Source organism: Lupinus angustifolius, chromosome LG17 (genome assembly GCF_001865875.1).
Source record: "Lupinus angustifolius cultivar Tanjil chromosome LG17, LupAngTanjil_v1.0, whole genome shotgun sequence".
In the NCBI taxonomy this organism is placed as follows: domain Eukaryota; kingdom Viridiplantae; phylum Streptophyta; class Magnoliopsida; order Fabales; family Fabaceae; genus Lupinus; species Lupinus angustifolius.
Window position 1 is genome coordinate 1,804,201 of NC_032025.1, and position 15,560 is coordinate 1,819,760.

At 32.5% G+C, this 15,560-nt stretch overlaps 2 protein-coding genes across 2 annotated transcripts; one reads left to right on the plus strand and one right to left on the minus strand.

Moving 5' to 3' along the window:
* LOC109331830 (probable NAD(P)H dehydrogenase (quinone) FQR1-like 2) lies at positions 3,513 to 7,490 on the plus strand. The gene is made up of 2 exons (XM_019566572.1): positions 3,513 to 4,227; positions 6,976 to 7,490. Exons 1-2 carry the CDS (start codon positions 3,677 to 3,679, stop codon positions 7,199 to 7,201), a joined length of 777 nt encoding a protein of 258 aa, XP_019422117.1. The 5' UTR covers positions 3,513 to 3,676; the 3' UTR covers positions 7,202 to 7,490.
* LOC109331704 (BES1/BZR1 homolog protein 2-like) lies at positions 10,189 to 11,594 on the minus strand. Its single transcript, XM_019566371.1, has 2 exons — positions 11,181 to 11,594; positions 10,189 to 11,082 (listed from the first exon to the last, which is right to left on the minus strand). The coding sequence occupies exons 1-2, from the start codon at positions 11,403 to 11,405 to the stop codon at positions 10,357 to 10,359; spliced, it is 951 nt and encodes a 316-aa protein (XP_019421916.1). The 5' UTR covers positions 11,406 to 11,594; the 3' UTR covers positions 10,189 to 10,356.

Below are 15,560 nucleotides of genomic sequence, written 5' to 3' on the forward strand. Positions count from 1 at the left end.
CTTCAATGATATATTAAGGTCATCATAGCAATAGGTTGATAATATATATATATAGCTCCTCGAGTCAGAACAATTCTCATATAAAAATTGTGACAACAATAAATCTGGGCTTACAAACAATAATGGATGGTTACGAGTAAAAGTTAGTTATTGGTCACATGATAGTCACATGTATCTTTAAATCTTATTCATTCAATCAAGATCTAGTAATTTATACTAAGTATTCTTATTTCTCACAGTGTATTGTTCACTTGGTGAGTAGTTAAGGAGAAAAGGCAAACTGAAGGGGTGATAAAATATAAAAGGTAAATGACTAAAATACTATGATTGATGTCGAGTACTTTTAGCATATCAGAAAATATATTAATTATTGGAGTGTTAAGTTGACTAAATTAATATGTCAAGGTATTGATGAGATGTCAAAAAAGTTTACTCTATATATGTAATTGTTAACCATCTGATACAGTCTTAGGTTTATGTCATGGATTATTTGTTAACCCAATCAAAAAGTTTATAAATTGTTTAGAAGAAGCTTATATTTTAAGAGGAGGGTTAAAATTTTAGTCAACAGAAAATACGTGGATCTGGGTTTATGTACTTGACTTGCTAGTAAAATATGGTTAGTTTTTTAAGAATATGTTCCTAAGCACCATTGTAATGGCGTACCTGAAGAAAAGCGGGTGAAGGCTAAATACATTAGATTTTTGGTACACTAAGGGTATTCCATCACCTTTTTAAGTAAGGAATTAATCATTTTTGGGGAGAATCAATACATTAGATTGCTAGAAAGTATCTTAAATCTTAATTGCATTGTTTAAGGATTCAAAGAATTAAGCTTTTATTAGAAAATGGTGTTATTTAATAACTTAAAATTGTGATTTTCAATGCATAAATTTTATTTATTGAATCCTTCAATTACATGTTTAGAACAACAGGAACCTTACTAAATTGTATAAGCCAGATGTTTTTATTAAAAGAAATTATTAAAAAAGAAATCAACACATATTTAAAATAAGTCTCCTGCAGTGGGATAGTGTGATACCCGGCCCAAGGTACCCTCACCTTGGTAAGGCATTGGAGGCCCAGAGCCCATCTAGGAGGGCTTCCAACTAGGCTTCTGAGCACTCTCTGCACTTCCTACCCATTTAACTGAGACAATGTCTATTGCAGATACAGATATATCAAATTGAGTGTACTATATATATATATATATATCCTAAAGTTTTATATAGTATATATGTTTTTTATTATTTATTTGTATTACTTATATTTAATATTTAATGATAATTAAATATATAAATATAAATAATAGATTATACAATTTAATTTAAAAAAACTTGTAGACTAACAATTTATTTATTTTTTAATATGAAACTTTCTCTTTGCTTTGGATTTTTCAGAATTAGCGGCATTTTTTAATAAAATATGAGGGAACATGGCGCCATGTGCTATTGTTTAAAATTGAGATATTTGAATAAGTGGTTTGGTTATATTAATATATCAATGATATTGTTTCCCATCTGATTTCAATTCATAAAACATGACTAAATTATGTTTTTTTCAGCCTTAACCATTTGTCAAAACCCTTCATATATTATTAACAACTAAATTCTAAAATAAATGGTTCACATCAATAATTGAGGATACGGTTGAAATTTTGATATGTTATTTCACAACTACAAAACTATTTAAATGTAACAAATTCAGTTTCAATATAATTTACTATATTATTTTAATTTAATAAAAACGCTAGTGTGAAAAACATTAATTTAATATATTTTTATTTAATAAAAATGCTAGTGTGAAGAACTTTATTTTAATATGTTTTAATTTAACATGTTATTGAACACTCATTAAACTACTTATTTTTCAGGCATTGATATAAGCATAATAAAGAATTGATCACCTATGAAAAATATGATATGTACATCCAAAATTTCATGTTTTTAAAACAAATTAAGTTATCTTTATTTCTCATTTTAACACTTTGTGAAAGTTTCACCCACACCAACTGAAATGAAATAAGTGATCGACAAAAATATTCATTCTTATTTGTAAGTACCCTGAAAGTACTCATAAAATAATATACATTTATATCTATACTTATTATAAAGTCAAAACATGGTGTAACCATCCACCATAAAGTAATTTATAATTTCCTATTTTGCCCTTACCTATTTTTTATTTTTTACAAAAAAAACCATGAAATCTAATGCCCATATCTCTATTACATGTACTTTCCTAATTGTGTCTTCTTAATTTTATAACTACAACATTTTTTTATTTACTTACTGAACAAAAAATATTTTGTAATGATATTTATCTCTTAAGTGTGTTCTCATGACTTCAATATTGAATAACAACGCTCTATAATATTTACTAAAAAAATAAGAATCTAGTTGACAAACATTTCATTTTATGATAAGTTTATTTAAATAATTACTTATACACTTCATCTACAAAACTAACTGTAAGTGGTTCAATTATTTAAGTAAACAATTACATTTCAAACAATAGAAAAGCGAATTGACAGACATGAGAATGTCTGTCAACACGCTAGTAATAATAATGTCCAGATATTTATCATTTAGTTAGTAAACTATCTATTCATAAATTTCTTTTTAATTGAATACTATATATCATATTTTTTTATTATACAGAGAATATATACAATATATTTTTATTATTTTGATACTAAATATTAAAAATTAAACTCTGATAATAAATATTATTGACAAATTGGACAAATCTCATGGGGTCCGTCTGTTCGCCCAAACTTATTGGTTGGGCAGAGCATGAAAAATTAACACATTTACTCTAAAATGTGTGTCCAATATAGCCTATTAATTCGGCCACAAGCATTTCAAACGGGTAAAATGGGTGACGCATATGCATTATTGGAGAAGGTATTGAACATCAAATATACAAATGTATATATATTTTGTCAAATGTAAGAAAATAATTTCATTTGATATATGATTTTGTATGTAAAAGTTATATGAATTTGTTATATCAGTTTTTTTATTATATATATACTTTTATATTTTATATATTATATATCAATATGTATTATTTATTTGTATTTTGTATGCAAATTACGTTTTATGTATATTTTGCATTATATGTATACATTTGTATTTTATATATATTGTTCTATTTGTATGACTATTTATTATGATAAATAAATTTATATATTTGTATGTAAAGTATATATATTTTATTTTGTAGTGTATAGGGTGGTTTACAAGCCCACCCTATTCATATTTATATAGACATGAAATATATATGGATTATTCATTTGATAAAGCAGGTTGAATATTACTAATACATGTTATCCATATATGTATCCCTAAATAGAAATGATATAGGAACTAGTCAACACTAATTGCACCCACTTTATTAAAGTTTTGTCTCGTAAATTTACTGAAAAAATTGGATAATGAAATTAAAAAAAAAACAAAATATAACAAAAAAAGTTGATTCTAGTTGAGTTGTCCCCATCAGTAAATCGTGTGTTGGGCTAGGTTGGGAACATGTCTCAGACCCAGCGAGGCTGAGCCTGACATCACCAATCATTCGAATATACTCAAAACGACTCTCAGTCTCTGATTTTTCTCAGAAATTAATTCATTCTCTTCCAATTTTGGTTTCTTTTTTTTAATTATCCTCTTTCTAAATGGGAAAAGGAGCAGGCTGTGTTCCCAGTAAAAAGAAGACCCAATTTGTTACCGGCGATTCTCCACGCGCCACCACTGGTCCATTCAGGAACGCGCCGATCCCTCTCGATGACAGCCACCACACCTCCAACGCAATTCAAGAAACTGCGTCGTCGAATTCCGTCGCTGCGAAATTGAAGATCTTCATCGTGTTCTATTCCATGTACGGACACGTGGAAGGCTTGGCTAAGAAGTTGAAGAAGGGAGTTGACGGCGTCGAAGGTGTGGAAGGGGTTTTGTATAGGGTTCCAGAAACATTGCCAATTGAGGTGCTGGAACAGATGAAAGCGCCGCCGAAGGATGACGCTATACCGGAGATAACGGCGGCGAAGTTGGCGGAAGCCGATGGATTATTGTTCGGGTTTCCAACGAGGTATGGATCGATGGCGGCGCAAATGAAAGGGTTCTTTGATTCGACGGGGCAGTTGTGGAAGGAGCAGAAGCTTGCAGGGAAGCCCGCTGGGTTTTTTGTTAGTACTGGTACTCAAGGAGGAGGACAAGAAACTACTGCGTAAGCATTTTCTTCTTATTATTTAGTACTTATCACAATTCTTGGAGATTTTAGTGATATTCTACATCAACTTAATAATTTTGTACCTCATTGTGGTTTATCTTTGTCAATTAATAGCTCACTTTTAGTGCCATCATGAGATGAAATCTTAGATTTTGATTTCCGATACAGTAATTGGATTGTGACTTATAATGATCAAAATTGAAAGTGTTTTGTAGAATTGGATTGTCATTTATCATGAATATCTGCATTTCAAAGTCTGTATCCTAAATGTATATCTTCATTATACCTTTTTACCCTTAGACATCTATATCAAGTTTGTATATTCACATTCATAGGCTTGTATATTCAGCATTGTTTTTTCCCTATGTAATATGGATTCAGCATGGCTTGTATATGTGCTGCATTATTTTAATTTTCTACTTGACAAGAGTGGAAGTGGGAACAATGGAGAGGGGGAGATAGATTGCTTACTTATTTTGCCACTTTAGTAAGATTACTTTGAATGTTAATTTTCAAGATCAATGCTGGTGGGTATAAGAAGCATCTTCACAAAGACCATAGCAAGTTCTTTCACAGGCCAAATTATTAGCTCAGAAGGTTTGATATATGTTGCGTCTCCCGTTAACTTAGGGGTTAGCTTTCTTCTATGTGTCTGACTGTTTTATCTGGTTTTCCCTAATTGATGAGTAGATGATACATAAGAAAGTTCCAATGTATTATCGGGTTATGTCTGTGAGCTACATGTTATTTATGGTTCATACTCACATCTTGATTTCCAAACCTAGAGAATTTCTGGTTATAATGTGTGGAAGATATCAAAATCTATCTACAAAAAGTTAAGTTTAGTGATGTGCAAATTGCAAAACTATTAAAGGTATAGGGCAAACCATTTTTTATAAGTTTTCCACATAACAAGAGGAGAGAGATTTCACTTCTTTTTATCGTTGTAGGATGGTCTTTTAAGTTGATTAGGCAACTAGAACAATAGTGCTGGTTTGCAATGGTGATAGAGTTTTAGTTCCCGAATTATCTCAGTTTCAAATACCTTTATTTCTACTCGCGTAGACAGACAACTAAGTTGTCGCTGAATGTCGCTGCGAAATTGAAGATCTTCATCGTGTTCTATTCCATGTACGGACACGTGGAAGGCTTGGCTAAGAAGTTGAAGAAGGGAGTTGACGGCGTCGAAGGTGTGGAAGGGGTTTTGTATAGGGTTCCAGAAACATTGCCAATTGAGGTGCTGGAACAGATGAAAGCGCCGCCGAAGGATGACGCTATACCGGAGATAACGGCGGCGAAGTTGGCGGAAGCCGATGGATTATTGTTCGGGTTTCCAACGAGGTATGGATCGATGGCGGCGCAAATGAAAGGGTTCTTTGATTCGACGGGGCAGTTGTGGAAGGAGCAGAAGCTTGCAGGGAAGCCCGCTGGGTTTTTTGTTAGTACTGGTACTCAAGGAGGAGGACAAGAAACTACTGCGTAAGCATTTTCTTCTTATTATTTAGTACTTATCACAATTCTTGGAGATTTTAGTGATATTCTACATCAACTTAATAATTTTGTACCTCATTGTGGTTTATCTTTGTCAATTAATAGCTCACTTTTAGTGCCATCATGAGATGAAATCTTAGATTTTGATTTCCGATACAGTAATTGGATTGTGACTTATAATGATCAAAATTGAAAGTGTTTTGTAGAATTGGATTGTCATTTATCATGAATATCTGCATTTCAAAGTCTGTATCCTAAATGTATATCTTCATTATACCTTTTTACCCTTAGACATCTATATCAAGTTTGTATATTCACATTCATAGGCTTGTATATTCAGCATTGTTTTTTCCCTATGTAATATGGATTCAGCATGGCTTGTATATGTGCTGCATTATTTTAATTTTCTACTTGACAAGAGTGGAAGTGGGAACAATGGAGAGGGGGAGATAGATTGCTTACTTATTTTGCCACTTTAGTAAGATTACTTTGAATGTTAATTTTCAAGATCAATGCTGGTGGGTATAAGAAGCATCTTCACAAAGACCATAGCAAGTTCTTTCACAGGCCAAATTATTAGCTCAGAAGGTTTGATATATGTTGCGTCTCCCGTTAACTTAGGGGTTAGCTTTCTTCTATGTGTCTGACTGTTTTATCTGGTTTTCCCTAATTGATGAGTAGATGATACATAAGAAAGTTCCAATGTATTATCGGGTTATGTCTGTGAGCTACATGTTATTTATGGTTCATACTCACATCTTGATTTCCAAACCTAGAGAATTTCTGGTTATAATGTGTGGAAGATATCAAAATCTATCTACAAAAAGTTAAGTTTAGTGATGTGCAAATTGCAAAACTATTAAAGGTATAGGGCAAACCATTTTTTATAAGTTTTCCACATAACAAGAGGAGAGAGATTTCACTTCTTTTTATCGTTGTAGGATGGTCTTTTAAGTTGATTAGGCAACTAGAACAATAGTGCTGGTTTGCAATGGTGATAGAGTTTTAGTTCCCGAATTATCTCAGTTTCAAATACCTTTATCTCTACTCGAGTAGACAGACAACTAAGTTGTGGTTGAATGTGTAATTTACAATAGTGCATGTGCACCATAGCCAAAGGCCATTGTACATTCTTCTCCAATTTTCCATAAACAAAGATTTTATTTCACTCCATGATGGAAATTAGAATGGTCTCTTAGATAAAAGTGCTTGAAAGGCATAATCGAATTATCAGTTGTGTGCTTGTTGTTGTAGTTGGACTGCAATCACTCAGCTGGCTCACCATGGCATGCTGTATGTTCCAGTTGGATATACATTTGGACCCGGAATGTTCAAGATGGACTCCATTAGAGGCGGTTCTCCGTATGGTGCTGGAGTGTTTGCTGGTGATGGAACAAGAGAACCAAGTGAAACAGAGCTGGCACTGGCAGAGCATCAGGGGAAGTATATGGCTCTTGTAGTGCAGAAGCTTGGTGCTTGAATTTGTTGATTTATTGATTTCATTCTATTCTTATTGGTCATCTGTATTTTTAGACATTTTTTTATTCTCAAATTGGTTGTTATTTTACCATTCCTTTGTCACTAGGAATGGCAGCACTGGTCCACTGTCAATTCCCATATTATTTTCGGTTCTGCATTGTTCTAGAAGGTGTAGATGTTTATAAATTTACATGATGAAGGAATAATGTGAATTTTGTGTATCTTCATATCCCCTTTCCTTTTTTGTCTGTTTGTTATGAATGAATGCATATTATGCTTGGTAGTATGAAGTTGTATTTTCTCTTTTTGCTAGCCTGGGAAGTAGAGTTTCTTCCAAGCCTTACGAGGATTACACTACTCTAATCAAGCTGTAATTAGGGTTTAGAGTGTGCCAGGGAAATTCCTTCACACAGTTGATCTTAAGTAAGATTCATAGAAATTTAATTTCGAAAACCTTTTAGTACATTTACAATAGTCACTAATATTTATTAAGAATATAGCAATGCGAATACTTAAAAATATCCTTTTTATTAATTTATATCTTCAGTTTTGAAAAACATATCAAAATCATTAATACAGGAACAGCCACCAAAATTTAATGCTTTGAAATACACAGCTTTAAATATTTGAGATTGGAATATCCAAAATTGTTTTATGAGCGTCACAATGCCCCTAGCCGATAACCAGGAATTTAACCCTATACATATCACTAAAATAAATTTTACTTATAAAAATACTTTTTTGTACATAAGATACAGATGCAATGTCGGATATAATAATTAAGGAACTTAACGATCTATTAACCATATTATATTTTGTTATTAGTTTAATTTAATGTCTTCAAATATCTTTTTGAGTTAATACTCAATTTGGCCATGTGAGAATAACAAGAGATTAACGTATCATCAACTTAATTATTCAAAAACATTTGTCACAATATTATTCTTTTAAATAATACATTTGCCATTAACTTGGTATTTTAATTTTTTTTGCAAGATATATTTACAACAAAGTACGTTCTCTATTGAAATTTACTACCATGGGTCTCTCAAAAATTAAATTTGTCACCAAGTTAGATAGTTTTTTAAGAAGTTATTTGTGGCTAACTTGGTAGCAAACTTAATCTTTAAGGGATAATTTGGTGACAAAATTATTTAGAGAACTCTGTTGGTGGCATCATGATCTTGGAAGAATTATGTTGATGTCTATCAAAACAAAGATTTAATGCCAAAGTCAATTTCCACAATGAAGCTAATTAAATAAGAAAATTCTCTTCATATATAATGCAAATAGTTTTCACATTAAAATTCAACTCATATTTATGTTGCATAATTTTTTATATTTGTTATTTCTCATTTTTCCATATAAAAAGATAGATTTTAGGTTTTGATTTATAAACGAGAATACAAAATAAGGTGTAAAAATATTCTATGAACTTCACAACATATTTATAATATATGATATCTAAAAAGTGTTCTATGCACACCAAGTAATAATGGTTAGAAAATTTGGATACTATTAATAGTTTTTAGAATAGAGTTTTAGAACACGCCTTTAATTGATGTTTTCACTGCATCTCAAAACTCACATCCTCTCACTTATCTAAACTTAATTTAGCTTATCCTTATCACGTCAAGTAAAATAATTTTTTAAAATAGGTATTTTATATATCAAATATGAATTTCATTCTGCCTCACCACTATACATGATGAAAGTCTAGTGAGTGCACATATACTGTTCCAAGCTTAATTTCATTTCAAGTGATATGACTTTGTGATTGCTTGAAAAAAAAAATATTAAAATTAAAATTTAATTTTTAAGTACACATGGAGTGGCACTAAGTGTGGGACATTTACCCATCTCTGCCTTATTGAAGGCAAGCATATAATTGCTTGCTTGGGTACGTTGAATTTCCCCCACGTGATATTGGCCCTTTGTAATGCTATTTAGTATTTAGTCCTCCTATGGAATAAGACTGACCGAAAGAAAAATAAATCGATAAAACTTGTTGGTGGCCCAAGAATTACGTGTGCCAACTGCCAACTTGATTCCCACTAGGATCACGAACCACGATGGCATGGCATGGCTTGACTGGTATCAATCCTCTTCAATTGTGCAGATCCAAGCATGAAAATTATGCAAAATGCAAGTCTTTTTTTTTGCACATCTTATTTACCCATTTGCTCTTATAGAGATTGATGAAAATATTGCAATCAAACCCGAGTGGTGCAGAGAAATTAGCTAGGTACAAAAAAACTTCTTTCAGTGATTATTTACCTCCTAAAACAATAAAAGGAAAAGCCAAACAGAATAGCCAGAAAGAAGACCACATCCACCAGGTGCAACATCAGTTCAGATATTCACAATAAAAGACATGGTCTAACAACAATAAGGAATGATCTGGAAGATCAATTTTTTTTAAATACTCTCCTCTCAAACCAAGCCATCAATCTCCTTATATTCACTTCAATGGTATCAATGAACATTATTTGCATAGTAAAGTTGCTTACATATTATCTGAGCAGTAGGAAATCATAGAACTTACCAGCTAGACTCAGATTCCACACAAGTATACATACAAGAGCTAAAGTCACAAGTCAAAACAAGTGCATAGTTGGCATTAAACAACAAAAAATTGAGACAAGGATGAAGTAGTTTAGATACCCAATATAGAATACCTAGAAGATAGAAGACACTCCAATCAAGCAACTACATAAAACGGTGTAGTTTAAAGTGCATGAGTTTCCAAATTGTAGCACATCAATGTCAAATATCCTTTATTGGATGCATAAACACATAATAAATTAAAAGGAAAATATATGTGAAAATGATCATCAATAACAGGAATAAGAATGGCACCTTATTGAACTTCCCACTCCCCTGATCTTAGCAAGTTAATACTCAATTCAAATCTATATCAAAAACACTCACTCAAAGTTAAAAGGTTGCTTGAAATGCAACCGTTGAACAAGTAACAAGGCACTCTAATGAACTCAAATACTAAGCAGTGCTATAATATAAAAGGAACTGTACATACAATAATAATAAGGAAATTAATAAGGAAAATATAGAAAATGTAACGTAAGAATCAATTAGCAAGACAGAGTAGCAACAGATCCAAGGAAAATTGATTGAGAGTTTGTTGAGATTGTTCAATTAGGCTTTTCCAAACCCTAATGTAAGATCCAAATCATCCATCCCAACCTCATGTATTCTCTCACCTTCCCAAGGCTTAACACTTCCATTCTCAAAATCAAAATCAGATCCTCTCCCTCTCTCACCAGCTCCACTCCATTGCATATCCGAAGAAGAATCCTTTGGAATAATCATCTGCTGGTGGTGGTGCATGATTGCAGGGTTCATAAGATTAAAGGTAGGTGAAGGAGGAGCAGGGGAGTTCTGAAAACTAACCCATCGATCAGAGTCAAGAGTAGAAGCATCAGATTCATCGTGCTCCGGAATAGTATAAGTACCAACATGGTGGTGACGGCGAGAAGGGCTTGAAGGAGCAGAAGCAGCGAAAAGAGGATGTATGAATGGGTTAAGAGAAGAAGCATTAGGATTGGGAAGTGAATCGAAATGTGCTTTGCGTTTTGAAGAGGTTCTGGAGGTTGGTGAAGAGAGAGGAGGAGTAACAGGGGCACTATTTGAAATCCTAAGAGGTGGGAGATTCATGTTGTGGATAAATGGTAGAAGAAATGAAGAAGGGTTTGGATCTATGCGAGAAGGGCTTGGGAAAGAAGATGAAGTAGGACTAGCATGGTAAGATGGAACCGGGCTTGGAAATGATGACGATTGCGGGCTTGGCCCGGTTGGGCTTGGCTGAATTGAAGAACAACCACCTGGTGTTCCTCCAAACTCACTCGCACTTCTTTTGCATCCCTGTAATTATTCACTCACACGGGTTAATAAAATCTTATGTAGATCTGAATTAAGTTTAGAGAACAAGTTAAAGATGAGATTTTAGGGGAAAAGTGAACCTTTCTATATGTGGTGCCGTCTTCTTCTACGATCCAACCAGCTTCGGCACAGAGAGCTTTCAAAACTTCGTTGTTGTCGCAGTGCTTGGGAAGCTTGAAGTTTCCTTGAGTTCGAAGACCTGCGTAGATCTTAGCAGCAATTGCTCTGCGTCTTCGTTCTCTGCGCTTGTTGTTCTCTCTCTCCTTCCAAGTAGGTAACCTCCCTGATGAACCGCCGCCGGTCATAGTTCCGGTGAAGCTTGATTATGTGTAGAAGTGAATAATGCTTTGTCCCTCTCTCTATATATGTCACGAGGAGAACGCTTTTGGTATTGAAGTTTCTGATGCAGAGGAAGAGGAAATGCTACTTCCTTTTTAGATTTTTCTCCCTCTTTCTCTCTCCTTCCCTTTTCACACTCCTCACCCCTTTACTTCTTTTAAGTTTTAATTCAGGATTGTTTATTTCATTTTATTTTTTATTTATAGGTTGGATCCGAGAAAGAGAGGGGATGGACCCACAGCCTTGTGTCTCATAAAAAAATCATAAGGGTAATGGTGTTTTATTTAAAAAAGATTATAAGATAATGTTTGAATAAGTTATATAGGCAAATTTACATTACAAATACACCTTGATTGATATATTACATTCTTGTTTGATAATAATAAAATGTTTATTTAACGAATAAATAATAAATAAATACCAGCACAATATTTATGGATTTCCAATCAAATCATAACAATGCACCTAAAAAAACCACATCATAAAAACAATATTGGTGACTATTTATAGTTTGTTTGGTGAAATTAGTGACTATTTGATTGACCTTAGATACATATTTTCCCATCAAATCATTAGTTTGATCCACTTCCCGCTGTTCCAAAACACTGTAACCACAAGGTGTGAAATAGAAAACATGCCATTAGGGTAAGTTACCCGTCCTTCATCAAAGGCACGTGACCTGTTGGTTAACAATTAGCATCCTCACTAGCGCTATGGCTTAATCACGCATGCCACAGTCCAATTCTGCGGCGATGACTTAGCCACACCACATGATTAATACCAAATATTAGGGCCAACTATACCTGCTAGTGCTACAGCCCTAACCCCTAGGTCTATATTACAAGAAGATTATTAGGTAAAGCAGAAGGCGCTATACAAAATAAAGATGGACGAGTTAAACGAGAGTGGTAGGAGAATCTGTGATGTCACCTCGCTACAACTGTTACAGACATGAGTTTCAGTTAAAATAATATATACTTGTGGAAGGAATCGAAAATTTACAGGGTAACTGACAAGGATTCCTTATGATTTACGAGTCTGGGTATCATGTAACTAGTGTTTGTTCAGGCCGTGTCATTTTATTTTTTTGGTAAGAAAGAGAAGCAAAAACTTAGTAGTATAATTAGACCAACAAGATTGGTCAAAGTAAGTTGCAGCCCACATGCAATTTCGTTGTGCGATGAAATGTAAACAGTAATGAACAGCAATAACACCCCAAAGTGGGGCCAGGGATGCAAGCATCTCCATTATTGCAAATTGGTTTCAACCCATACTCATTTCACAGTTGATAGTTCAAGTGTGGATACATTTTTAGTTCATGAACAACAATAACGTGTCATAAAAAGTTTCTTCCTTTCTGACCTAATTATATTCGATCAAATATCAAATAATATAAAAAATAAAAATTGTGATTTTTTTATAATTTAGTGATACTCCTTAATTGAATTATGATATCATTTAAATGTAGAAAAGGGGATAAATGATTTCCATTCTTAGTTTATACCATTTATTTTTTATGGTATGTTATTTATCAACTAATATAGATTAAAACACTTAAGTACCAAAACACCTGTTAACATTAATCTAATTGAAATAGTTGTGTATTATGAAAAAGTTCAAAAGTTTGACTTATTTCATTTATCTCATTTTAATTATCATTTTAATATAATAATACAAATTAAGACAAATATTAAAATATGTTGTTTGAGTTTTTGGGGACTTAATATATGACGATAAAATATAATAAATGGAAAAATAATAATGATTATTGTTTAAAATGATAGATGATAAGCTAATAAAGATAAGACTGGAGCATTTCAAAATGGATTATAAAAATAAGACCGTGTAGTATTTAAAAATGGATTAGTGACAAAATTATTGTATTAGGAACATATTTCCACATATATGACCAGTACATCCTTGTTCTTGGGCAGCGAGCTATACAAGTTAAATGTTGATTAAAGGGTTAATTAAGTAGTTAAAGTAAATGAATAGGGTGCGCTGATTGGGAACATGGCACTGTTCACCGGTATTTGGGATTTGATGTGACGTGATGTTCAGTTGGAAGGGGCAGCGGGCAGGAGATAAGATATGTAAATGAACGAGATGAAAGTGTCTGTGGGGCCCAGAAGCAGAGGGTTCAGACGGCTCCACACGTGCTACACAGAAACCCATAATAAAGAAAGAAACAGCGTGGGTGGAACTCAGAAATTGGGAAAAGGTTCAGGTGGGGGACCACGTTTGACGTGTCGAAAGAAAGAGATGTACTTGGGATGGAAAAATTACGTAGATATTGTAGTCCAACTACACTATCACACATTTGGAAAAATCGTGGACAAGGAATAGGTGGGTGTTGAACCATATTTTTATTACTAATATACAATGAAAATCGTGTTTAGGTTACATGACTTCTAAAAAAAGTGTGTCGGGGAAGTCGCATTCCTGTTCCACGACTTCCTCAAAGTCTTGAATCTCATCAACGAGTTCCCTAAAAACTATATTATTTTCATAAATATTTTGAAACATATATCAAATGTGTCTACACTATACACATGTAACTTTTCCTATGGTCCCCACCTGCAAAATTTTCATGAGGAATCCCGCGGTCTGGCGCGCCCATCCATTCCTTTTTTCATTGTACACATGAGATGCCCATCGTGATTTGTGACTCATTTTGACTCTTTTGCCCCTCATTCATTATTACCTTTTAGATAAAGATTTGTTTAGATACGAAATCATATAAAGATAACGAATAAGTGAGAATATATTAATATTTTAATTCTAATTAAATTTAGTCTTAAATAATAATATCTTAATTCTAATTAAATGGCGTGTTACATTTTTCTCCCTATAAGTTTTTCTCCATCTACAAACTAGTAAGAATAAAACATTTTCTTATATCAAAAACTAAATTATTTTCTTGAACTATTAAAATTATAATGTGTATCATAATTAATAATTTGATATATATGTGGGCTAAAGAATTGTATTCTTTCCCAAGAAAAACAATATACTTATTACAATATTCAAAATATATATTCTTTTCTTTTTTATTAAAATCAAATTGATTTAAGAATGAGAAAGTAATATTGATTTATTTATAAGAAAAGGATAATAATATATACAAAATCAGTGTAGAAACCCTCTTATATCACTAAAAAAGTTACAAAATCATTAGTAATTGGTTGATAAATAACATATATCACTTTTAATTTAAATAAGTTTTCTTTTTTCTGAGAATATATCATCCCTATGTTAATTATTTATTAACATGGTTAATTTTATATCCTCGACTTTCAACTAAATACCCTCCAAACACTATTTAGCATTCCATGTTTTATATTCAGACCACATAATTTTTTGCTTAAAACTGATTTCAACTGAACCAACAAGGCAACAACATCTACTACAATGCACAATGCATCAAATCTTATTGGAGTAGGAATATCATTTTTTAAAGTTGAATATGAACAAAATAATAGAGGAGTGATAAATAAAGATCAAGGAAACCGTGACACGGGATGAGTAAGACAGCTAGGTAGCGATGCAAGGCCAATAAGAAAAGGAATCAAGACTTTGCACACGTGCAATAGGAAGAGAGAGATGCCACCAATGTGGGTACCACGGGCACGTGCTGTCATCTGTTCAGTTCTACTATTCTACATTTCTACTGCCTCAAATTTTAAATGTTATCCTCTTGAAAAAGTACAAAATTTTCATCTATGATGTATTGAATAAGGAGTGATGTAAAAGTTTACATGTAGTTTATGCATCATCAATCTTTTATTTGAACTATTTTTTTGAAAAGTTATTGATGATTGAGAATGAATAATGAATAATGTAATAACTATGTAAAAAACTAATACACTATTGTTTAATGTAAAAAATAGAAAATGGATATATCTTTTGGTGAGGTTAGATGAGTTTGGACTCACCACCAACAATGCAAGTTTCACAAAATTCTCACATCTGGATTTGAATTTACGCTTTATGTAAGATACAAATTGAATTTTTCCTGTTGAAGTAGCATTCATTAAACATATAATGAATATTTGAAGTACTAAATTTAAATAATAATAATTGCAGATTTAACAAAATAAAAAAATGAAACTAAAGACTCT

Excerpts from the sequence above, each read along its gene's own strand:
- LOC109331830 (XM_019566572.1), top strand. The coding sequence starts at position 3,677 with ATGGGAAAAGGAGCAGGCTGTGTTCCCAGTAAAAAGAAGACCCAATTT. Across the intron at positions 4,228-6,975 it reads GGAGGACAAGAAACTACTGC|TTGGACTGCAATCACTCAGC; the intron begins GTAAGCATTTTC and ends TTGTTGTTGTAG.
- LOC109331704 (XM_019566371.1), bottom strand. The coding sequence starts at position 11,405 with ATGACCGGCGGCGGTTCATCAGGGAGGTTACCTACTTGGAAGGAGAGA. Across the intron at positions 11,083-11,180 it reads ACGGCACCACATATAGAAAG|GGATGCAAAAGAAGTGCGAG; the intron begins GTTCACTTTTCC and ends GAATAATTACAG.